The sequence below is a fragment of the Crotalus tigris genome, unplaced genomic scaffold (genome assembly GCF_016545835.1).
Source record: "Crotalus tigris isolate CLP2741 ecotype Arizona unplaced genomic scaffold, ASM1654583v1 scf7180000018197.359167, whole genome shotgun sequence".
NCBI lineage: Eukaryota > Metazoa > Chordata > Lepidosauria > Squamata > Viperidae > Crotalus > Crotalus tigris.
The window spans coordinates 113,127-139,215 of record NW_024096876.1 but is presented as its reverse complement, the minus strand read 5'-3'; the positions used below and the strand labels follow the sequence as shown (position 1 = coordinate 139,215).

General features: G+C 41.8%; 1 protein-coding gene across 2 annotated transcripts in view; it reads right to left on the bottom strand.

The window, feature by feature from the left end:
• The window catches only part of LOC120310464 (venom factor-like), a 134,378-nt gene that overhangs the window by 45,516 nt on the left and 62,773 nt on the right, over positions 1-26,089 (bottom strand). For both annotated transcript variants that reach the window (XM_039348887.1, XM_039348888.1), the window contains 10 exons: positions 20,896-20,970; positions 19,481-19,681; positions 17,803-17,914; positions 15,950-16,035; positions 15,703-15,842; positions 10,537-10,749; positions 7,641-7,704; positions 7,204-7,290; positions 5,154-5,357; positions 4,473-4,548 (listed from right to left, as the gene is read on the bottom strand). In XM_039348887.1, the coding sequence (XP_039204821.1) occupies positions 4,473-4,548; positions 5,154-5,357; positions 7,204-7,290; positions 7,641-7,704; positions 10,537-10,749; positions 15,703-15,842; positions 15,950-16,035; positions 17,803-17,914; positions 19,481-19,681; positions 20,896-20,970 (1,258 nt within the window). The remainder of the gene's footprint in view (positions 1-4,472; positions 4,549-5,153; positions 5,358-7,203; positions 7,291-7,640; positions 7,705-10,536; positions 10,750-15,702; positions 15,843-15,949; positions 16,036-17,802; positions 17,915-19,480; positions 19,682-20,895; positions 20,971-26,089) is intronic.

Sequence of the window (26,089 nt, the reverse complement as noted above, 5' to 3'; positions counted from 1 at the left end):
ATTGTTGTTATAAAGTTGTTATATCACAACACTACATATGAACTACATCTTTTGAAGAAATGCAGGGTAAGAGTTAAGAGAATGAGAATTCCTTAATTCGGTTCTTGTGACTATCAAAGATGAACTCTTAGCATTTGCTCTATATTGGTTAATAACAGTCAGTGGAAGTGAGTACTTTCAGAGGGTAGCTCCCCACTGAAATGGCATAACTATCTATTCAGAGAGCCTCTTTGGTGTAGTGCTGAAGTGCTGGCCTAGAAAGCAGGAGATTGTGCATTCTAGACCTCCCTTAAGCATAAAAGCCAGCTGGGCCAGTCACCCTCTCTCAGCCCAATTCACCTCACAGGGCTACTGTTGTGGGGAATAGAAGGCAGGAATATTAAGTACGTTCATTGCCTTGAGCTGACCAATGAGAAGAAAAAGTGGGATAAAAATCTAATAATAATAATAATAACATCAACAGCAATAACAACTCAGTCCCAGGGAATCAGTGTTCCAAGTGCTTCCACTTGACACAACAAAGAACCTGAGTACAACACTGAGAATTTATGAGCAACTAGGCAAAAAAGTTAAGGAGCTAGGAGCACAAGTGGTGTTTTCAACCGTATTCTCAATGAAAGGTCAATACCCATTAGGGAAAAAAGAATTCTAGAAATAAACTGCTGGCTAAAGGGTTGGTGTCACCAAGAGAACTTTGGTTTCCTGGACCATGGATTGCATTACTACATGAAGGATTCTTGGCAAGGGATGGGCTGCATCTCACGACAACAGGGGAAAACATACTCAGAAAATGACTGGCTCAATTCATCAGAAGGCTTTAAACTAAAATTGAGGGAGGAAGGTGACAAAACTTTAGAATCTCTAGAACATAAAAAAAACATAAACTCCAAGAAAACAAACAATAAGGTGGGGAGTGATGAGAAAAAATAAAATTTCAAATACCAAATAGGAGATGCAGGAAACATACCTACTGTATGGACAGGCATAAAAGGCTCAAATGCTTATATACAAATGCTCAAAGTTTGGGGAACAAACAGGTTGAATTAGAAACAATAATATGTGAAAGGAGGTATGATACAGTTGCCATTACAGAAACTTGGTGGGATGACACGGATGACTGGAATGTACCGATGGGTGGATACAATTGTTAAAAAGAAACAGGTCTACAAAAAGAGGAGGTGGAGTTGCACTATATGTAAGAGATGACTACATAGCTACAGAAAAGCACATGATCAAAGATACCCCCCCTAGAATGTATATGGATCAATATAAAAGGAAAAAAGAGTGACATAGCCATAGGTGTATATTACTGGCTACCCAGCAATAAGAAGATATAGATGACCTCTTTGCCAACCAATTAATAAATGTATGTAGGAAGCATACCACAATAGTAATGGGAGACTTTAACTACCCTGATATCAACTGAGAGACAGCAAGTGAGAGATCGACAGATTCCTAACCAACTTAGTAGACAACTTTGTCATCCAAAAGATAGAGGATGGAACTAGAGGAAAAGTTATACTGAACCTAATTCTTACTAACAGAGAAAAAGTAATAGAAGGAGTTGAAGTTACCGAAACTTTGAGCGAGAGTGACCACATCATACTGGAATTCAGTATAATACAAACTCAAGCAATAAAACATTATTCAGCCTATGTCTTAAACTTTAAAAGAGCTGATTTTAACAAACTCAGAGAGAGCCTAGGAAAGATTCCATGGATGAAAATCCTAAAGGGGAAAACAACTCAAGAAGCATGGGAAACTCTGAAAAATACAATCTTAAAAAGCCCAGTCCAGCGCAATACCACCGAAAAAGAAAAATAAGAAATCCAAGAAGAAACCAGCATGGTTGCACAAAAATCTCTCTGACAGACTGAAACAAAAAAGGACAAGGACAAAAATGGAAAGAGGGACACATACCTAAGGCAGAAAAATATGAATCTAGCCTATACATATATAATCTCGCAATCGATCAATCTCTTTAAAATAACAAAATAATGTTAAACCTTAAATCATTTCAGTTCATTAAACAAAATTCAAATTTCATCCAATTGATTATCATGCCTTATCACATCTATGTTATCATGCAAAAAGATCATCTTACTAATTTAAAACACTCAGTTAATTATTGAAACCATCCAAATCTAAAAAGCCAACATTTTTTCAATTCCAATGCATAATAATTTTCATCAAATAAACCTATTATTCCAAAAGGTATATTCTTAACCTATTTAAAATATCTGTTCTAATAATCACCCTTTTTTTTATTTCTAACTCTAAATCTTAATCCTTAAAACAGTCCATAAATCAAATATTGCCTTTTAATCCATTACACAATTTTAAAATTCTCTTTTCAGTCTTATTCTGGCTTTTTTTCTGTGCCAGACAGGTTTCCATAACCAAGCTTCCCTTTCAGCCAGTAGATCTCTTTTTGTTGCTTGCAGTGCCCTTTGAAAAGATAGGAATCCCATCCTCTGCATTAGGCATCTATTTCTCTCATCCTTAAAGCAGCGTTGCTTTGTAGTTTCAAGTCTCAATCTTCGCTTCTTCTGTTCCTTAAAGTTCCTCTTTTATCTCTGTTGATTCCTTTTCTAGTATGTTTTGATTTATAGAATGGTCAGATGTAATCTGGACATCAGTTTGAAGATTTGAAGTGAGACTTCTGGATCTTAATTCTGTAGTAAACTCTTTCATTGTAGCACATATTTCTGCAGTAGCCTCATAAATCTTTTCCAATATAAGCTTGAGGTTTAATTGTAAATGAGATTTCTCCATTTTGATAATAATTAAAAAGAGTCTCTTTTTTTGTGGAGGCTATATTTAAGAAAAGTTAAGCAGTGTCCACCCCCACAGTTCCCACAGCTGCATCAGCTTATCTTTTCTCTTCAAAAGTATTTTGAAGATCAGGTCTATTCCATCTTCAAAGAATAACCAGAAGTTGCAGTATTAGGTTTTCACCGCTAGATGTCCTCAGTAGGTTAAAAAAATCTTTTCCAGACACCATTTTTTCCCCTTTTTTCTGTCTTTTAAAATATAATGTGAAAAAAGAAATAGTCTTTCAGCATAAAATAATAGTACAGTTCTTAGAACTGTAAAACTGTACCCCAAAAAATGTGGAAATAAAGTATAATCTTTAAAATTTTGTTCTATTCTTTTGTACAATGCCTTTCTTCCCAAACATGTAGAAGCTGCTTTTTCAAGCCATGGAAATAATTCCAACAAGGCTCTTACAGGCAAAAAAAAAACCAAGATAGAGTAGAGAGAGTAGCAAGGAAAAGTCTCACCCGGATTCACCACGGTGGTTCTTAAAGTTTAAATGTTCTTTGACTTGTGGTTTGGAGTGGCTAGGTGATCGGCCATTTTACTGGCCGATCTTCTTCTCTGTCGGCCCTCAGAGATGGCTCGGACAGCTGGGGGAGCCGCTGCTCCTCCACAGCTGAGCGAAGCCTCTTCGACGGAAGTTGCACCCTCCAGGGTGACTTTCAACCCGCATAAGAGTCTACCAGTGGAGGGAAGCTAGTCAACAAGGAGACGAGTATCTTCGTGAGGCTAGAGGGGCTGCGATCTGGAACTGGAAGTCACTACCACTTCTTTATAAAACTTTAATAAGACCACACCTGGAATACTGCATCCAGTTTTGGTCACCACACTACAAAAATGATGTTGAGACTTTGGAAAAAGTGCAGAGAAGAGCAACTAAGATGATTAAAAACCTGGAGACTAAAACATATGAAGAATGGTTGCATGACTTGGGAATAGCCAGTCTAGAGAAAAGAAGGACTAGAGGTGACATGATAGCAGTGTTCCAATATTTCAGGGGCTGCCACAAAGAAGAGGGGTCAACTTATTTTCCAAAGCACCAGAGAGCAGGAGAAGAAGCAATGGATGGAAACTAACCAAGGAAAGAAGCAATCTGGAATTAAGGAGAAATTTCCTAACAGTGAGAACAAGTAATTTGTGGAACAGCTTGTCTTCAGAAGTTGTGGGTGCTTCCTCACTGGTGGTTTTTAAGAAGAAACTGGACTGTCACTTGTCTGAAATGGTATAGGGTCTCCTCCTTGAACAAGGGGTTGGACTAAAAGACTTCCAAAGTCCCTTCCAGTTCTGTTCTGTTCTGTTCTATTCTTGTAGGAGGAACAAATTTCCATTCTTAACTTAAGGGAAAAAAAACAGTAGAACTGATTGACATTAAATGCTAGATGTGGGACAAGAGGAAAAAGAGGAAGACATATTATATGGGTAAGGCATTATCAGGATATTGTCAAGAACTGAAGCACAGCCAGGGAAGGAGCTACTGGGAAGAAGGGAATGGTAGGTGGAAAGAAATGAAGAAAGCAAAAGACAAAGTGTAAAGTCAGAGAATCAGATGCTCCAGCAGAAGTTAGAAAATGAAAATATATGAACATTTATAAAGGAAGTTAGAGGAAAGCCCTTCCATGATCTCAAAGTAATGGCTACAGGTTTGTCCATACCAAGAACTAGAGTCACGCTTTGGAAATGCTGAATAGGAATGGTCGGCCTTCTTGTACTCCAACTGCTGGGCATAACCTGAAAAGGGACAAAGTAGAAAGAGCTGTGAAATTTAGCTCCAGCCATACAAAAACACATTTGCATCCAGAGCAGTTTTGCATTCCTCTTTCTTTGCTGTGAGTCTCATTGGAGCTGCTTTTCTTTAGCACAATTCTTTTGATTTGTGTTCTGGTCTCAGTGTAAAACTACCCCACTCTGCTATTGAGATTCTGAAAGCAAGTAACCTTAACAACAATAGCAAAAGGAACTGAAGAATAAAATTTATACCACTGTCCTGGCATTTGATATCAGAACAATATTTCCAAACTCACCACAAAAAGAGATGAAAATGTCTTTCTTTTTAATAGAATATTGTGATAATTCCATGAACTGATATGTAAATATTTCTCAGCAATAACTATGACCTCTCCATCCCACACTCCCAGGCCAATGATGTAATATCATTAACTAAGCTAGCTAAAACCTGCCTTGTGAAGGAAAAAAACAAAAAAGAATCTTGCAATATATTTAAGAATACTTGGCTTCTTGACTTCTGTGGGTCTTATATTTGTTCATTTTAGGGATAAATGAATCTGACATTTCCATCCCTGAGGAAAAACATGTCTGAAGACAGCTTGTCTTACCCTTCTCGATCTGTTGGACAGCTTCAGCCCTGCGATCCACACCAAGAGTCTCCCACTGCCCTGTTGTGTCCAGATAGTAGGTGGCAATAACCGGTGCGGTCATGTACATCATATTTTGCTCCCCACAGCCAGAAGGAGTGATAATGAGATGGTTGAGTTTACTTCCATCAATTGAGTTTTCAATCAACTGAGCCACACGGTCACCTGAATGTGAAAAAATTGCCAAGCTTGTTAGAAGCTGGGTACTTTGCTTTAAGCTTCAATATCTTTATGGCAAATGATTAGTCTAATCTTGCTTCCAACTCCACTACCCTTCCTTTAGAGCATTGAGCCCAAGGTAATTAGGTTGCAGGACCAAACTATTGCAGGGGCTCCATGAGAAAAACCACCAATTTTAAATGATTTTTTAAAATGTCTTTATGATTGGACCTGCATGGATCTGGGGGAGGTTGGCATTCCAGAGGGCAGGCACTGCAACAAAGAAGGAAAGTTTCCTAATTCTCTTGAGATTACACTGTTTAAACCAGGGCTTTTCAACCTTTTCACTCATTGTACCACTTTTAGGATATGGCACTACCCGAGTAGCACCAGTCACTTAGCAAGGTGTCAAAAACTTGGTGACCAAAAAAAAAAAAAAAAAAAGGAAAAAAGTGATAAAGTACAGGTAGTCCTCGACTTACAACAGTTCACTTAGTGACTGTTCGAAGTTACAACAGCACAGAAAAAAGTGACTCATGACCATTTTTCACATTTATGACTGCTTCAGCATTCCCAAGGTCATGTGACTTACATTCGGATGCTTGGCAACTGATTCATATTTATGATGGCTGCAGTGTCTCAAGGTCATGTGATCCTCTTTTGCAACCTTTTGACAAGCAAAGTCAATGGGGAAACCAGATTCACTTAACAACCTTTTATATCAGAGGTGTCAAACTCAATTTCATTGAGGGACACATTAGCATTGTGGTTACCCTGGGGGGGGGGGTCCTTCCTTTTTCCCTCCCTCCCTGCCTCCCTCCTTCTCATTACCATCCCTTCCTTCCTTCCTTCCTTCTTTCCTTCCTTCCTTCCTTCCCTGATCCTGGCGCTTCTGCTGAGCCCTAACAGCTGATTGGTGCTTCTACAGGGCTGTCAGGCCTTAGCAGCAGCACCAGGATCAGCGCCGGGCTCCAGCTGATCGCGCTTCTGAAGGTGTGTCAGGGCTCAGCAGAAGCGTCAAGATCAGCGCCAGGCTCCAGTTGATCGGCGCTTCTGGGCAGCTCAGCAGAAGTGCAAGGATCAGCGCTGGGTTCTAGCTGATCCTGGAACTTCTGCTGAGCCCTGCAGAAGCACCGACCAGCTGGAGCCCGACGCTTATCCTGGTACTTCTGCTGAGCCCTGACAGCCCTGCAGAAGTGCCGATCAGCTGGAGCCTGGTGCTGATCCTGGTGCTTTTGCTGAGCCCTGCAAAATCACCAATCAGCTGGAGCCCGGCACTGATCCTGGCACTTCTGCAGAGCCTCAAAGAAGCCCGGATCATCTTGGCACTTCTGCTGAGCCCTGCAAAATCACTGATCAGCTGGAAGCCCGTGCTTATCCTGGCACTTCTGCTGAGCTCTGCAGAAGCACTGATCAGCTGGAGCCTGGCACTGATCTTGGCACTTCTACTGAGCTCTGATTGGCCTGCAGCTCCAGCCATCTCTCGCTCAGGCTTGTGCAGTGCTGCCACCACTTCAGCTCATTCCCTTCCCCTGTTACCACTTCTCTAGGATGGTGGTGTGCCACCTGCCAGGTGCCAATGTACCACCAGTGGTACACATACCACCAGTTGAAAAGCCCTGGTTTAAACAACCGGATCTGGAACACACCTACTTGGTCTGATATCACCAGATAGGCAGAAGTAATAAGGTTCAGTGTTGGAAGTGGGATAGATCCATTGTCCCAATAAGGAAGGCTCTGACCTACCCCTCCATCTGTTCATGAATGGAAGGGCAGGGAGATATTGTCCTATCCAGGAGTCCATCTCCAGTGCCAGATGTAGGAGCCTGGATTTCAAATAACTAGTTCTTACCTTGGACAGTAATCTTGGTTTCAGTTTCTGTCTCAGGCGCCCTGTCATCTAATTTATTGGCTTTGACCAATTGCTCCTGTGTTCCCCCTGAAAAATAAAAAAATGAGGAAAATTCCAGGAAAAGAAAAATACTACTTAATGTTACTTCCACATTAAGTGCCTCTTTGGCATTGTTTTTAATAATCAATTGTAAATGGTATTCAACACAGTTAACTTAATAGGCACTTAACAGGAAGGAACATAACAGCTTGTGAGCACATAAGTTTGCAAAGTAAAATAACTTTTATTTTGTAACTCATGGTAAAAAGATCCTCTCTTTTTTCTGGAAACAGTGAAGCATGTGGGTGAAAGGACTGTGCTATTCCCAGTATATCTTATTTAAGGTACTTAATATATGGTAAAATTGGAATTAATGAGTAAGAATGAAGGTTGCTCACCGATTCCTTTTGCATGTGGGTCCAGTTCAATAACAGTCACAATATCTTTCCGTATCCCTTCAGGCTGTTACAGAAAAAATGAAAACCAGAGCAATCTCTTTTGAGACCCTCATTGCAAATAAAAATATCAAGCATGACAGCAGCAAGTACTTCAAAATGGCAATTACAAAATACAAAGAATCCCCTGTAGCATCTCTTAGAAATGTAGTAAAATATTCAGCAATAAAATTGGTGCTTGGATGAAAAGACTTAGGTCACTCTCATATCTTCTTAATAGCCAAATTGGCCCTCTATTAAGGATTAATTTCTATTCATCCTGGAAGCCTGAGTTTCCTTATCTCAGATTGGGGGGGGGGGACACAAGAATGTCTATGGTCAGTCAAGATGTTTGATTTCCCATCAATATTTGATTTATCTTTGTCAGTTATGATTTTCTCAATATTAATTACATTTATATAGCTAACATTTTTATTCATACAAATCTTTCTCTTATTTTCATATTTCCCATATCAAATGAAAAAGAAAAAATGCTATTTTAATTCTAAATCATATCTTTCATTATAAAAGTCTAATTATATCTAAGGCTCATCCATTTTTTTAATGATATTCAAACAAGTATTTCAACATATAATGGCCCCTCTAATAGGTCAAATGTTCTATTTTTTAAATCTAACTCTTGCTTTCTTTCTTTGCCAAGTTGCTTTCCAAGGTAAGGCAATTGAATCACCCAGGAATTTTCTTTGTATTTTTATGCAAGTTGTTTGGCATGGGGAAGACAATTTAGGTAGGGAATTTGGGGGGGGGGAATTCTGCCCATTTATGTTCCTTAAGCAACTCCCACTTTCCTTCTCCCTCAATTTCTCTTTTCATTTTTTGCTTCCCAAGTTGTAACATTTCCCCTGACACCTTTATGTTCCATTTTTAAAAATCTTCCTTGTCATCAGATGTATTTTGCAGATTTAAGGGGTAAAAGATCTTTTGCATTTTCATTGTCATGGGTAAGTCTTGCACTATTTTATTTGTATATGGTAGTTTATATTTCCCTTCTTTTATCTCTTCTGTCTCTAGGGCCATTTCCTCTGCTTCATCTTCTGATTTCTGGTTTATTTGTTCATACTTTGTAGTCATTGTCTGGGAACTTTCTAGTTGTAGATTTAGTTTGGAGATTTGCTCATTTATATTACCTAAATTATTTTTTGTCTCATTATGGTTTCCTTTTATGTCCTCTTTGTATGCAACAATTGTTTAGTGAATTAGTTGTAGCGTAGAGTATATTTTCTTCTGAAAAGTGTTTGTTTTTTCTTGATTCCTGGAGATCTCTAATATCACCAGTCTCAGCAAGAGTAGAACAAAGTTTCCTCTCATTTTCTGGTCTTTATATGTAGCCTTTATAATCCAATAGGTTCCAGAATACAGGGCCAGTCTCAAAACCAATATTTTATAGTGATCCTTTGTCTCAGGCATCCAAAAATTGTCAGTCAGGCAAGGTTATAATCCACAATGTTCAAAGTGTTCAAAATGTTCAACCTCCCTGAAAACAGCTCAAAAGTCTCTCCCAGCCAGACATAATCAAAGGTCAAATTTTTCTTTCTCTCCGACTAGCTCTTGAGATTAAAAGTCCGAGCTCAGTAGGTGTTTATAATCCAAAAAGGTCAGGTTGAAAAGTATGCCAAAATATTTTCCTTTATTGCCAGTTGTTCTCCCTTAAGCTAGGAGTCACCAAGTAGCCAGGAAGCTAGTTATAGTGCTATACTCAAATACACCATTAGATGTCACTAAAAATTCATTTTCCACTCTTAAGACAAAGGGTTGATTTCTTATATTTCATCTCAATGTTTCTTTTTTGTTTTTTTTTCAAAGAGAAAATCTTAATAATTATCTCAGTTCTCAAATTTATCAAAACTGTAGCTTTATGTTACTTCCACTTCAATATTGTGTATTTCTGTCTCCCACAGAAATTAAAATGCCACTTCCATTCACATTTCGAGGTATTTAACTTCTTGGGAGCCTTTCCCAGGAAATTCAGTTGTAAAAGAGTAAAGAAAGGATCAATATTCTCACCCAGCTCCAAACATGCTGTTTACGATGTATTAATTGGTGCTTTTCTTCTTTGATTATTAGCAGTTAATGGCTGGCCACCAGAATGTAGCCAGTCTTTCCTCTGCTGGTTTGGAGGGCTTTTCTCAGATTGAATGGAAAGACCACCATCTCTCCGTGATCAACCCCGGCAATGCCACAGTGCCCTGCCTCAAGCCCAGGAAGGCAGACTAGCTAAGGGAACTCCTAGATTATCTGGCTAGTCACCCAGCAAATTTTTTTTTCTTTTTGGCAATATTGCTGTTGTTATGGACAATCTTAGTCCCTTGGCCAAGTCTCACATCCGTCCACCCACCTACCCACCAAACAACAGTACTGCAGTGTAAAGGGTAATTGTTTCATGTGACAAGGACTTTTTTTTTAATTGCAGCTGGGGGAAGGATTGGGGGTGGAGGGAGAAAGATTGAACCAAAAGAAGACCATTGCCCGGCTGCAACATTGAGCATATTTACTTAAATTTTAAAAATTATTTAAAAATATTTAAAGAACTCCCCAAGCAGTGAACCTGCTCCCATTCTGTCATTTTCAAACCAATAAATTTTGCTATGGGAAGATTCTAGAAGTTTTCAAAGGACAATCAGAACAACAGGACAGTCCAAGATGGATAACAAATTAGACCATTTTAGCCATCATGATAGATATGCCATGTTGTGTAAAGTTTTGAGACCAAAATGCTTTTCTATTGAAATGGGGGAAGTTAAATTAACACAATTATGTGTAAATGGTCTTTATCTACAGCAACTTTTGGTTACAGCCTCTCTTGTCCAAGAGCCATGAGGTAAGCCCACTTGTTACTTACTACAACTTTCAGTTTCTTCTTCACACCATCTGCCGCCAACTGTCCCCGGACACTTGCTCTGACCTCAATATCATGCAATCCTTGCTGTAATGGGACTATGACAAATGATACTGCCCAGGAGGACAGGGCTTTAATCGTGACCTGCTCTCGGTATCGTTGTGTTTCTGTGGCAACACTGCAGAAGGCTGGGTTGTGTAATAGTTCCACTCGCACCTAGTAGGGATGAGAAAAGCAGATGAGCCACGAGGCAGCTTTGGCCATGAGAATCATTTAAAATCCAGCTCTCCCATAGATGACACAAACACATTCCCCACTGAGTCTATTCCTGCATCAGCAAGTCATTGTGATACATGGAAGGACATGTAGAAGAGGGATACACATAGAGCACACACAAACACACATAATCGTATCATGCAGTTTGTCTTTCCCTTCCCTTCTTCATAGATTGTTAGAAAGTAGGACTGTGTGAATAACACAAATGGAGCAGAGATGATGATCTAAACCAGTGTTTCTTAAACTGCGATCTGAAGAGCCATGGAGGAGTTCTCTAAGACCTACACAGGGGCCCACAAAATCAAAGTTATTTGCCAGGCAGTAAAGACATCTGCAAACATTTAAAAGAATGTTATTGTTCTCATGATTATTTTTATTTGTTACAAATATAGGGTTTTGATGAATTTTTTTTTATTAATATGTGATGGGTTTAATGCTGTTTCTACATGATTCAGTAAATAAATATTCTACAAATGCATCCATTTTAATTTTTAATATGGTAAAGATTGAGAAATATAGCCCATACAAATAAAAGATCTTTGGGGCACCTCCATAATTTTCAAAAGGGGGAAGGGGCCCTGAAAGCAAAAAGTTTAAGCAACTCTGATCCAAACAGCCTTTGCAAACAACCATTGCCTCCATCGCTGGCACTTTTTTATTGGTCAGAAATTTTACAAATCCAAAATGCCCTGCTGATTTTGTGTCATGGCAAAGGTGCATGAAAGTTACTCTTTGAGTTGTTGGAATATATAACTTTTCCCCTACCCAAGGCAACCTGTCTCTCATTGTGCACACATTTTTGTTTTTCTGGAACCATTCATCTGTTTCCAAACTTTTTCTGAATTCAATTCCAGTTTGGCTGTCCAGTTGTGGTTTTATTTTGGCTTGGGTTCTTGTGGTTACTGGTGCTGCCAGTTGTGACTCTGCCATTATTGGCCTAGAGTCTGTGGTTCGTGCGCTGTTGTATTGGGGCATGCGAGATAGTGCATCTGCCAGGAAGTTCTTTCTTCCTGGTAAATGTTTGAGCTTAAATTGGAACTGGTGAAAATGCTGGGACCAGCGGGCTTGTTTGGGATTGAGTTTCCTGGAGTTTTCAGGGCTTCTAATTTTTGTGATCAGTCCACACCTGGAAGGGGATTTTGTTGCCTTCCAGGAACTGTCGCCACGTGAGTAATGCCCAACGTATCCCATAAGCCTCCTTCTCCCATACGGGCCAGCGCTGTTCTGTTTCCGTGAGTTTCTTGGATGTATATGCACAGGGTTGCAATACTGCATCATCATTTTCTTGTAATAGCACAGCCCCACTGCCACATCACTTGCATCTGCCTGTATTATGAAGGGCTTGTCCATGTCTGGGTGCCTTAGTACTGGTTCGGCAGAAAAAAGTCTCTTTAGTCTCTCAAACGCTGCTTGGCAATCCATTGTCCATGTTAGTGGCTGGCTAGATTTTACTGAGGATGCTCCCTTCCTGTTTAGTAAGTTAGTGAGGGGCAAGGCTATCTGGGCAAATGAGGGGATGAATTGGCGGTAGAAGTGTGCAAAGCCCAGGAAACTTTGTAGTTGCTTTCTTGTGCGCGGTGGCGCCCAATCTAATACTGCTTTGACCTTCTCTGGGTCCATTTCAATGCCCTGTGGGGATATGCGATAGCCTAGGTAGTCTATCCTTTCCTGGTGGAATTCTCATTTTGAGAGTTTAGCATATAGGTGAGCGGCTCGCAGCTTCTTTAAAACCGCTCTGACAAGGTTGACGTGTTCCTCTTTTGTTTCAGTAAAGATAAGAATGTCGTCCAAGTAAACAAGGACCCCCTTAAACAGGTGCTCCCTTAGAACGTCATTGATTAATTGTATAAAGACTGCAGGGCCCCCTTGTAATCCAAATGGCAAGACTTTGAATTGATAGCACCCCATGGGGCAGTTAAATGCAGTCTTCCATTCGTCCCCTTCCTTAATTCTCATGCGATAGTAAGCTTCCCTTAGGTCTAGTTTAGAAAAATTTTTCCCTTGCGATAGGTGTGACAGCATGTCTTTCATGAGGGGCAGAGGGTATAGGTTGCTTTCACTGATTGTATTCAGGGCCCTATAATCCACGCATAAACGTAAGGAGCCATCCTTCTTCTCTCTAAAAAGGACCGGGGCAGCCACTTTAGGCTTGGCTGGCTCAATGAAACCTTTCTCTAGGTTTTTTTTTTATAAATCTTTCCATTTCCTCCTTCTACCTTGGGCTCATGGAGTATAATCTGGGCTTTGGGAGTTTTGCCCCAGGCTTGAATTCAATGGTACAGTCTGTGGGTCGGTGGGGGGGAAGCTCATTCGCCCTCTCCTCACTGAAGACTTCAGCAAGGTCCCTATATTCCTCTGGTATTTATGTTAATCTTTTTTCCTCTCCTATGGATGCTTTTTCTATTCTTGATTCTGGTAGCCTCCCTTGGGGTTTTAAGTCCATAGGGTCCCCCTTCGGGAATTTGATTTCTGTCGTCCTCCAATTTACCCAGGGGTTCCATTTTTTTCAACCATTCCATCCCTAGAATCATTGGGCATTCCATACCTGGGGTCACCACAAACGTTATGTCCTCTTCATGTTTGCCCAGGGAGAGGTGTATTGGTAGAGTGGCTAGGGTAGCTGGCACCCCCCCTGCTATGGATCCATCTAATTGGCCAAATGAGATTGGTTGTTCCAGTCTCCTGGTTGGGATGCCCAGATTCCCCACTAGTGTTGGGCTAATGAGGCAGCGGGTGCAGCCAGAGTCTATTAAGGCTTTCACCTTCACAGCTTCGGGCATGGGGGGGATTAAGATAGTCACTGTTTTGAAGATGGGTGTGATGCATCCACTTACCAGGGGTTCGCCCTCCGAGCTGTCATCTGAGGCATCCACCGGCCCTGTGGTGTAGGCTGGAGTTCTTTCCCCTTGGTGAGCAGGAGTGGGGGGTTCTGCAATTTCCATCATTCTCATGGCCGTTTCTTTTGGCTTAGCTGAAGACTTTCCGGATTTGTTGATTGGGGATCTGTCTGGGTTGGGCTGGGGGGCCTTTGAGCGGCATTCTACAGCTCGATGCCCTTCTCTTCCGCACTTGAAACACCCCATTTGCTTCTTGGCTGTAGCCGATGATTTCACCGGTTCGTGTGTCAGCTCAGGTGGGGAGTGGCTCCATTGTTTTCCTCGGCGGTGCCTCTTCAATATGTCGATCTCTGCTTCCTCTGCCAAGACGTACCATTCCTCAAGTCGGTATGGGTCCCCTCGGGGCAGGCAAGCATCATATAGATCATAGTTTAGTCCGTCTTTGAAATGGCTAAGGAGGATGTCTTCTGGCCAATTCAGTTTGCTGGCAATGGCCCGGAATTCTTGTGTATATTCAGCCACCGGGCGTTTGCCTTGCCTCATCGTTTTTATCCTTTCACGGGCTTTGCGATCAGCCAGGGGGTCTTCAAATCGTCTTCTCAAAGACGACATGAAATGGTTGAAGTTACTGAGCTCTGGGGCATTGGAGTCATGCAAGTTCACCACCCAATCTGCAGCCGATCCATCCAGGGCAGATTGCACGATCCGGATGCGGGCTTTGTCGCTGGGAATGTCCTGCCCCTATTCCTCCATATAGCTGAGGACTTGGGTTAGGAAAAACCCCAAGTGTGTTGGCTCCCCTTTGAATTTCACCTCCAATGGTGGACGTCTTGGAATGGATCGGTGCCTCCGTTGTTGGTGGTAATGTCTTCCGTCCAGGTTGCCATCTGTGGTCCGGTAGGGGGTGGGGGCTACTGGATCAGTAGATGTCCCCGGGGTTGCAGGTTCCACGTCCCCCTCGGTGTCTCTCCCTTTGCGGCTCCAGGAGCCGGGGCGGCCGTAGGGCTCAGGATTCTCCCCTCCTAGAGAGCTGAGAGTTCTCTTCATCAGGTCAATAGCTTTCTCTAGGATCCAGTCTGAGTACGGTGCCCAGCTTCCTCCCTCTTCACTTGCGTGCAGGGATTTCTCCATCTCCTGCTTCCATTCTGGTTGCTTGGTCCCCCGTCTCAGGGTCACCTTTCTTGATTCCTTTCCCCACTCACTTTTCTTTCCAACGCCCATCGACCAGCAAGGCTTGTGGTCCTGTGTCTCCACCACTTCTTCGCCTGAGGAATCTGGCCTCTCGGATCCCAACATCTGGCAAGGTTCCAACTGGGTCAGCGGCTCTCTTTCCAGGGAGTTTTCCCCCTCTCTTGCTCCATTGTCTGACATGGTAAATTTTTGCAAAATCCCCCCGGCAAGGGTCTCCCTTCCAGGTGGATTAATTTTGCAAGTCCTGTCTAATGTAAGGACCCACCCCACTTTGCATCTTAAGAAGACAGAACTCTTGGAATAATTCTTCCAACAGGAATCCTTTATTAATAAGAAGTGGTTGCAGGCATGCTAGACAGGACTTGGGGTCCAAGCTCTCCCATTCAAGGTTTTAAGGGGTTCCCCAGCAGTCCCACCCAATCACCCCCCCCTTCCAGTGATAGTTTCAGGCATCATAATCCCACCCCTTTGCTCCTTTCTTCCGTCTGTATGGAGACTTCAGATAAACTACATGAAAGGTAATTAGTTCTCTTTGTCATGGTAAGGTTCTTTGATGCTAGTTACATTCAAAGTCTCTCTTTGATGTTGCAATACACATTCAATTCCTTAGAAGTATACTGAAGGAAGTGAGGGCCATAAAGCCCCTTTGTTCTCCCCCTTCTCTCCCTCTTATGGCAGAATCCAGAGAAGGCAGAATTGGGGTTTTCTATATTTGATGATTAAAGATGAAATATAATTGGATTCTGACAGTGGCTTAGAGTTGGAAATACATAAACTTTGGCTGTCAAAGAATTGATAGCAACACAAGTCATGTACATTTCCTAATTTCTAAACTCCCCACTATTGTCACAGTCCCAAAACTTACATCAATATCATCATCAACGTAGTTGTACAGAATAGCTCGAACCTCCACCTGCTCATTCTTCACTACTGAATACGGCAGTCGCAGATCAATGAAGAAATCCTTCATGACTGTTATTTCATAAGGTTCAGCCACACAGATCCCTGCAAGGAAGGCCAATGGCAAAGCCCCCCCCAACAATAATTTTACTTTAATTCTTAGGTGCTTTTCATATCTACCAATTTTAGCTCTATCATTCATAATTCTTTACCTTTTGTGGGTGTAATGCTCACAGCCAGCACCTCCCAGGTTGTGATGGAATCCCTCAGATAAAAAGACACTGTCTTGCTTGAAATCCTAGGGACAAAATGAAATATGTCACATGATTCCTGTGCAGAGCTATTACGGTGTGCACTTGGAAGCTAGTATCAGATAGACAACTCTTACAGCTACCAATCATACAGCATCCTTCTTTCCAAAAAAATCTGAGAATCAGTGGGAACGCAAAGGAGTTCCAAATGAAATTTGTTGTTAGCTTCCATTAAATTCCATGTTTGCAACAGAGAGATTTCATAATAAAATACTCATTTATTTTGAAGGGGAAATACCGTAAATGCCGTCGTATAAGGTGACTTCCGCGAGCGCTGAAATCGGCGCCAAAGACGGGGGTCGTCTTATACGCCGAGTCGTCTTATACGCCAGAAATACTGGTAGTTTCCGGCGTATAAGATGACGTTCTAGGAATGCGGCCCGGCTATAAAGACGGGGGTCGTCTCATACGCCGGGTTGCCTTGTACGCCAGCATTTACGGTAGATATTGCTGCTGGAAAAATAATCCCCAACTATCTATTCATAACTTTGAAATCAACTTCAAGGTGACTCACTTTCACATTTTCTTTATCTATATTTCCTTCAATATTCTACTAATAGCTTCCAAAGATGCCCTGGGATGGGAGACGATGCAGAACAAGTCTAATCCAACTGGCGAGAGCTGAAAAGCAGCTTTCTCTGCAACTACTATCTCCTGGCCTTCTACTTTCTTCCATAAAGGAGAATCCAAGGGGAAAGATGTGTTGTTGCTGCTAATGGGGCCCTTCATCATGAAGTAGTGTAAGGAGCGGAAAAACAACATATGCCAATGTATATTTCTTTTTGGTTGCAACTGCTGGTTTTCCCAGTGGACTTAGGTCCTTTGATCCTGGCTGATAACTCTGGATCAACTTAATTAAGATTAATTTATCAGAATTCATGGCCTTTCACAGAGTGATGTGAGTTTAATCAGGGTGTACTAAGCCTTAAGCAATAAATTATGGAAGCAGAAAGACAATTACGTTTCAACCCTCCCTAAAGATAGTTTTTTAAAGCAGACAGTTTTCCTTTTTTAAAGCAGTAAGATATTAAAACTAAATATCCATCTTTAAATTTCATAGAACCTAAACTGACCATATTTTAACATAGTTCCTGAGGGAAAGTATGGGGAAATTCCATATTTTTAAGACTTTGCCTCTTGGCAAAGAGGCAATTGAAAACATAATCTATGTATCGAGCACATAAAAAACATAGGTCCAGATCTTATATTTTCATTAAATAAATTTCTGGGTCATTCAGATTTATTTTATGGAGAATTGTTGTAATCATCTAGTTTCACTACAAATGACCAATATCAATTTCTTCAAAAGTCGCAAACTTTTATTTTATTGTTTGCAAAAGCAACTATAATTAATCATCATTTCTACCTTTTTAAAATGGAATTCTAGTCATTGACCATAATGAAGAACAGACTGGCTGACAAGTTGCTGTCTTAGAAATGAGCAAAACTTTTCTCTTCTAAAGGAGGTGAAAAATAAACTCCAAATTTTCTGATTCTTTCCTCTTGGTAGAGACACCATCCCTGTTCCTGTTTAAATGTTGCAATCATTAGATGTTCTCAGTGCTTTTTTATAAAAAAAAAAAAAAAAAAAAAAAGGTGCCAGAACTCACACACGTCATACAACCCGCCTTGCCTACCCTACAAGATTCCATCCAAAAAAGGTGCCGGAACTCCGTTCTGAGCGTTCTATGATAAAAAAAGCCCTGGATGTTCCTTTCAACTGAAAAATGAGCTAATATAAACAACAGCAGTACCCTTTACTGTTGGGAGATTCAGTCAGTTCCTCCGTTAGCCACAGCCAACTCTCAGGAAAATCAGACCTTGAGATTATGTTATCTTCTCCAAAGAATTCATCTTCAAAATCACCTGGAAAATGGAAAGCAAGGTGGTATAAGGTACTGTTTTTTTAACAATACTTTATTAAACAACCCACAATTAACTAGATTCATGTATTGCAACAAACAATAAATTGTCCGTACAAAACCCAAAATACAAAATCAAATCCAAAATGTTATGTAAAACCCAGGCAATTTATGAATGATGTTTTTACTCTGGAGTTTCTTCAAAAAGTGAAAACACAAACTAGCTGGTGTAAGAAAAAAGAAACTATTAGCAATGTCTTAATTTAATATTAAGGTTAATGGAGTGGATACAGTCAGTACTATTTGAGGCCCTAAGTTTGATATGAAAACATCTTCATAGAGGACCCAGTTTACATTACATAATTTATTGATCAGTCATTTCCACTGTGTCAACACAATGAACTCATCAATCTATACCTTATAAGATGGGTTTACTAGTATCAATTCAATTCAGACTATGCATGTTCTGACTTATTTGGGAAAATGCTTCTTCATGGAAACATTGGCTGAAGAGGATAATTCTATTTCATCCTTTGAGTAGATTAGTTATTGTCAAAGTAGCAACATTGTAGGCATCTTTGTATTTTGGTTAATCAACGTATACTTTCTCTCTCTTGCTATTCTGATAAATGTACTGAACATGCAAATTGGCACAATGCTGCAACATTTCTTTGTTGAAAGCTCAGACTGTTCAGAATGGGGCACTCTGTAGGGCAATTGGTACTGTTTCTCTCACAGAATTAGATGTAGTAGCAAGGACACCATAGGAATTAATAATTGTTTCCATAGCCACCTATTTCTCCCATTCTTATTTTACACTCTCTGTTAGATTAACATGTGAACCTAAAATGAAATTAAGAAATAACACATTTTCAGACAGACATAGAAAACAGGTAGTGTTTCAACCACACTATTATGGCTGCCATCTTGACCATTTTTTACTTTACCCTTTTTTCAAACTCTTTTCAAACCTAATTAAATCAGGGTTTAATTTCTTTGTCCATCCATCCTGCTGGAATAAAATCGAAGCAGACTACCACCAAAGAAAGATCTGCACAGCCACCACTTTCACTCAACAAGCCCTCCAAATCATTTTCCACTGACAGCTTTCTTCAATCTCTGAGACCTCCCCAAAAGCTGCTGGCGCTTTAGCTGAACCAAAAGGTCAGCAATGTTTTTAAAAAACATGGTGGGTTGCTATGAGAGGAAGGAGCAGATTCCTGGGTCCACTCAGTTAAAAACAGTGATTTAATGAGAGAATGTCTCTGCACTACCTAGACCTACCTAGATGGGGACTGAGAGAGTCAGGGAGTGGGAGGCTGGATGTAATGTGATTCCTGCGAGTGAGTTCTCACTCAACCCAACCTCTAATGATCCTTCTGCATTTACAGGGCTGCATTTTGTACTAAAGCTGAGCTATAAATTAACATCAATTACATCTAAATACATACTAATAATAATGTATTCCAAATGGGTTTCCAAGCCTTGGTGATGCTGTTAGTGCCATGTCATCCAAGTATTGTGGATTGAATGTTCCTTTCTTTCAATAAACCCAGAACCAGCTACTTACTTCTTGCCAGAAACAACTCGTCCTCCCGTCTGTTTTCATCGTGGATCCCTTTGATGTAGCGGCAGCATTCAAGGAAGGCAGCCTTACAAGCATCTCCCTCCTGGATGTATTTTTCACGCTTTTCACAACTGTACCCCATGGGGTTCTCATGCATGCCATCTTCACAGCATTTACGCAGGGCTTGGTCCGGAAACTGTGCCGCTAAAATATGCAAAATTTGTGAAACATTACACAATCCTATTTCTCATAGTCATATGCATAAAGAGAAACAAGAGACAATGAATACTGTATCTAAATAAACTATTCAAATGAGTTAATTGTTTATCTTCTCCCAGACAGCTGCTAGAAACAGTTGAACATCCTTTGATTTTTCACTAATGTAGTTAATAGGGATTGTCATGTTTATAAGATTGCTTTATGGCTTATTACTGCATCTGCAGTTTTGCCAGAACATGCTCTGTTTTTGAAAACCAATCAAATGTTGCAGTGTATCTCTAACTCCTAAATGGAGTGATCTAGGTGCCACATGCTAACAGGAGGCTTGAGTAAGCTATCATCACCTCCTGAAGAAAACATGGGGTTTAAATCACATAAAGACCCTTTTCTTTATTTTTCCCTCTTCTTTCCACTAAGGCATCCCGAAATCCCAGTTCTGCCACCAGTTCATTTCTAGCTGAGAGGCATGGCCAGCTTCTTACAGTGCTGGTTGTTCTGCACTGACCCTGGGCAATGTCTTCCAGGCTCAGGGCTCCCCTTGGCCTTTGAATGGCATGCAGGGAGTGGGGGTAGGGGTGGAGGGACATGCTTCTATAAACTACCAGGTAACCAAGGTGAAACACAACTCATTTCACTTGGTTTGCATTTCAATTATTTTAAAGATATGTCTTCAACAAAATTCCCTTCCTTGCATAATAAGTAAAAGTAATAACTTTTGGAGGTTTTCAGTGCTTACCCTCCAAGGCTTCTGTGGACTGAATGCTGTCTGAAGGCTTGCAGTTCAACACCTGCATGCAGAAAATGTCTTCTGCCACTAAATTCTGGCCCCTAAATTCACAGGTTGACTGATCTCTCTAAGTATAGCCAAATGTTTATTTTATCAATTTTTAATATCATGCAAATAATTAATTCCATCACCAGAGCAGGGGATGCAGAATTTTCGATACATTTTTTCTCTATTTTAAACATGGTTCTTTTGTTGTATTTATTAATCCATGATCTCTGTTTTAAGCTTACTAGAGGGTTAAATGCATTTATTTTTAGTTTTCTCCTGAAACAAAGGATGCCTTTTGCTTGAGAAAGAAGAGAAAGAGGAATAGTCTTCTTCCATTTCTTTATCCATTTCCCGATTGATTCAATAAATGCAAAGGGACGGCAGTTTTATTCTGTTACCAGAAACTTCATTATTTGTCACATACCTTTGCTTGCCTTGCTGTCAAGCAGCACAACAGAGCGGCGACGCCTCCGATTTTCAGGCTGAGGGCACTTTGCATCTGAACCAGGCAGGGGAGAAGAGGCAGGAACAATTATTCTTTAAAGTAAGAAGATAATGCTCAGCGCTAATTCCGGTGACGATTAGCTTTACAATGGGTTTACAGTAAGTGAGTTCTGCTGCCATCTGTGGGACTTCCTCCCATTTAAAACAAGCTGGAAATGCAATCTGAAGCCTTAATTATGTGTTATTTGGATCTATATCTAATAGATCCAAAGCAGCTCACGGAAAGCTCACTTTACTGCTGGGAGGCTGCAGTAAGGTGGAAGGCATAGCTCAACGCTTCATTGGGCCTGAGTTGAAGGGCTCATGGTGGAAGAAGTCAAAGAGCATCTCCAGCTGTTTCCTGTTTTACTGGACTCTTTTTTTTCCCCTTGAAACACAAATGATAAGAAAAAGCAGGAAAATACCAGGGGAGGATTAGAGTGGACCCCTCCTAAAACTGTAGGAATAAAGTAGGATGTCTGTACTATAACTCTCTCTTCTAGAACCACCCTTAGAAACAGCAATACGGAATTTGTCCTACTATTTGAGTAATCACTTGGTGGAAGACTTTGGAACCGTTGCATGCAGTTCAAGAACCCAAAGGCCAATATTCTGCGCTTGAGATGCCGAAACATACTTTTCAGGTGTGAGGGGGGAAAAATCCTTAGAGGAGTGGGACATTTTAGCAAAAGAGAAACATAAAAGGAATGTGTGCTAATTGACACATGAAAAAGGCAACCTTGAAGTGCCTGCCTGGTTCTCAGTAAGCCTGACCAAGATTTCTATGGCAACCAGACTGATCTGTTTCTTTTATTAAGACAATAATTCTTTCTTGAATATAGAAGTAATATGGGGTTTGTTAATTATGAATATTTATGCTTACATCATCTATTACTTCTGCATATGTTTGACTCTTACCATTTTCTCCTCCTTTCCGAAATGTATAAATATGAGTAAATCCTTTTGTCTGCTGGAGTTCCCCCTACTATTTTCTGGAGAAAGTTCCTCCAGGGCACACTGATAACAATACATTTTGCTTGCTGCTTGCTTGCTTATTTGTATGTTTGGTTAATTGTCAGAATCCAATTATATTTCATCTTTAATTATCAAATATAGAAACTCCCAATTCTGCCATCTTTGGATTCTGCCATAAGAGGGAGAGAAGGGGGAAAACAAAGGGGCTTTATGGCCCTCACTTCCTTTCAGTACACTTCAAAGAGCTGAATGCTGAATGTGTGTTTATTGTAACCTTGAAGCGTTAGCATACCAAAGGAGGGTATTTGCCTTTCATGTAGTTATCTGAAGTCCCCATCCAGACGGAAGAAAGAAGAAAGGGGGTGGAATTGTGATACTTGAAACTATCACTGGAAGGGGGGTTGATTGGGTGGGACTACTTGGGAACCCCTTAAAACCTTGAATGGGAGAGCTTGGACCCCAAGTCCTGTCTAGCATGCCTGCAACCATTTTCTCTTAATAAAGGATTCCTGTTGGAAGAATTATTCCAAGAGTTCTCTCTTCTTAAGATGCAAAGTGGGGTGGGTCCTTACATTAGACAGGACTTGCAAAATTAATCCACCTGGAAGGGAGAACCTTGCCGGGGGATTTTGCAAAAAATTTACCATGTCAGACAATGGAGAAAGAGAGGGGGAAAACTCCCTGGAAAGAGAGCCGCTGACCCAGTTGGAACCTTGCCAGATGTTGGGATCTGAGAGGTCAGATTCCTCGGGCGAAGAAGTGGTGGAGACACAGGACCACAAGCCTCGCTGGTCGATGAACGTTGGAAAGAAAAGTGAGTGGAGAAAGGAATCAAGAAAGGTGACCCTGAGACGGGGACCAACAACCAGAATGGAAGCAGGAGATGGAGAAATCCCTGCACGCAAGTGAAGAGGGAGGAAGCTGGGTACCGTACTCAGACTGGATCCTAGAGAAAGCTATTGACCTGATGAAGAGAACTCTCAGCTCCCTAGGAGAGGAGAATACTGAGCCCTACGGCCGCCCCAGTTCCTGGAGCCACAAAGGGAGAGACACCGAGGGGGACGTGGAACCTGCAACCCCAGGGACATCTACTGATCCAGGAGCCCCCACCCCCTACCGGACCACAGATGGCAATCTGGACGGAAGGCACTACCACCCACAACAGAGGCAACGATCCATTCCAAGACGTCCACCGTTGGAAGTGAAATTCAAAGGGAGCCAACACGCTTGGGGTTTTTCCTAACCCAAGTCCTCAGCTACATGGAGGAATATGGGCAGGACATTCCCAGCGACAAAGCCCGCATCCGGATCATGCAATCTTCCCTGGATGGACCAGCTGCGGATTGGGTAGTGAACTTGCATGACTCCAATGCCCCAGAACTCAGTAACTTCAACCATTTCATGTCCTCTTTGAGAAGACGATTTGAAGACCCCCTGGCTGATTGCAAAGCCCGTGAAAGGATAAAAATGATGAGGCAAGGCAAACGCCCGGTGGCTGAATATACACAAGAAATTCCGGGCCATTGCCAGGCAAACTGAATTGGCCAGAAGACATCCTCCTTGCCATTTCAAAGCACGGACTAAACTATGATCTTTGATCTTATTGGCCTGCCCCGAGGGGACCCACATCGATCTTGAGGAATGGTACGTCTTGGCAGAGAGAGCTAGAGATCGACACATTGAAGAGCCAACCTGCCGAAGAAAACAATGGAGCCGCCCCCCGCCTGAGTTACACACCAAACCGTGAATATCATCGGACACAGCCAAGAAGCAAATGGGGTGGTTTCAAGTGCGGAAGAGAAGGGCATCGAGCTGTATAATAGCCGCTCAGAGGCCCTCTCCAGCCAACCCAGACAGCTCCCAATCAACAAACCCAGAGAGTATTCAGCTAACCAAAAGAAACAGCCTGAGAATGATGGAAATTGCAGAAACCCCCAGCCTCTGCTCACCAAGGGGAAAACCGTCCATCTACACCACAGGCCGGTGGAATCCTCAGATGACAGCTCAGAGGGCGAACCCCTGGTAAGTGGACACATCACACCCATCCTCAAGACAGTGACTATATTAATTCCCCCCATGCCCGAAGCTGTGAGGTGAAAGCCTTAATAGACTCTGGCTGCACCCGCTGCCTCATTAGCCCAACACTAGTGGGGAATCTTGGCATCCCATCGAGGAGACTGGAACAACCAATCTCATTTGGCCAGCTAGATGGATCCATAGCAGGGGGGGTGCCAGCTACCCTAGCCACTCTGCCAATACACCTCTCCCTGGGCAACCATGAAGAGGACTTAACGTTTGTGGTGACCCCAGGTATGGAATGCCCAATGATTCTAGGGATGGAATGGTTGAAAAAATGGAACCCCTGGGTAAATTGGAGGACGACAGAAATCAAATTCCCGAAGGGGGACCCTATGGACTTAAAACCCCAAGGGAGGCTACCAGAATCAAGAATAGAAAAAGCATCCATAGGAGAGGAAAAAAGATTAACAGAAATACCAGAGGAATATAGGGACCTTGCTGAAGTCTTCAGTGAGGAGAGGGCGAATGAGCTTCCCCCCCCACCGACCCACAGACTGTACCATTGAATTCAAGCCTGGGGCAAAACTCCCGAAGCCCAGATTATACTCCATGAGCCCAAAGGAGAAGGAGGAAATGGAAAGATTTATAAAAAAAAACCTGGAGAGAGGTTTCATTGAGCCAGCCAAGCCTAAAGTGGCTGCCCCGGTCCTTTTTAGAGAGAAGAAGGATGGCTCTTTACGTTTATGCGTGGATTATAGGGCCCTGAATACAATCAGTGAAAGCAACCTATACCCGCTGCCCCTCATGAAAGACATGCTGTCACACCTATCGAAAGGGAAAATTTTTTCTAAACTAGACTTAAGGGAAGCTTACTATCGAGTGAGAATCAAGGAAAGGGACGAATGGAAGACTGCATTTAACTGCCCCATGGGGTGCTATCAATTCAAAGTCTTGCCATTTGGATTACAAGGGGGCCCTGCAGTCTTTATGCAATTAATCAATGACGTTCTAATGGAGCACCTATTTAAGGGGGTCCTTGTTTACTTGGACGACATTCTTATCTTTACTGAAACAAAAGAAGAACACGTCAAACTTGTCAGAGCGGTTTTAAAGAAGCTGCGAGCCGCTCACCTATAAGCCAAACTCTCAAAATGCGAATTCCACCAGGAAAGAATAGACTACCTAGGCTATCGCATATCCCCACAGGGCATTGAAATGGACCCGGAGAAGGTCAAAGCAGTACTAGATTGGGCACCACCCCGCACAAGAAAGCAACTAGAAAGTTTCCTGGGCTGTGCAAATTTTTACCGCCAATTCATCCCCTCATTTGCACAGATAGCCTTGCCCCTCACTAACTTACTAAAAATGAAGGGAACATCCTCAGTAAAACCTAGCCAGCCACTAACATGGACAATGGAGTGCCAAGCAGCGTTTAAGAGACTAAAGAGACTTTTTTCTGCCGAACCAGTACTAAGGCACTCAGACATGGACAAGCCCTTCATAATACAGGCAGATGCAAGTGATGTGGCAGTGGGGGCTGTGCTATTACAAGAAAATAATGATGCAGTATTGCAACCCTGTGCATATACATCCAAGAACCTCACGGAAACAGAACAGCGCTGGCCCGTATGGGAGAAGGAGGCTTATGGGATACGTTGGGCATTACTCATGTGGCGACAGTTCCTGGAAGGCAACAAAATCCCCTTCAAGGTGTGGACTGATCACAAAAATTTAGAAGCCCTGAAAACTTCCAGGAAACTCAATCCCAAACAAGCCCGCTGGTCCCAGCATTTTCACCAATTCCAATTTAAGCTCAAACATTTACCAGGACGAAAGAACTTCCTGGCAGATGCTCTATCTCGCATGCCCCAATATAACAGCGCACGAACCACAGACTCTAGACCAATAATGGCAGAGTCACAACTGGCAGCGCCAGTAACCACAAAAACCCAAGCCAAAATAAAACCACAACTGGACAGCCAAACTGGGATTGAATTCAGAAAAAGTTTGGAAACAGATGAATGATTCCAGAAAAACAAACATGTGTGCACAATGAGAGACGGATTGCCTTGGGTAGGGGAAAAGTTATATATACCAACAACTCAAAGACTAACTTTCATGCACCTTTGCCATGACACAAA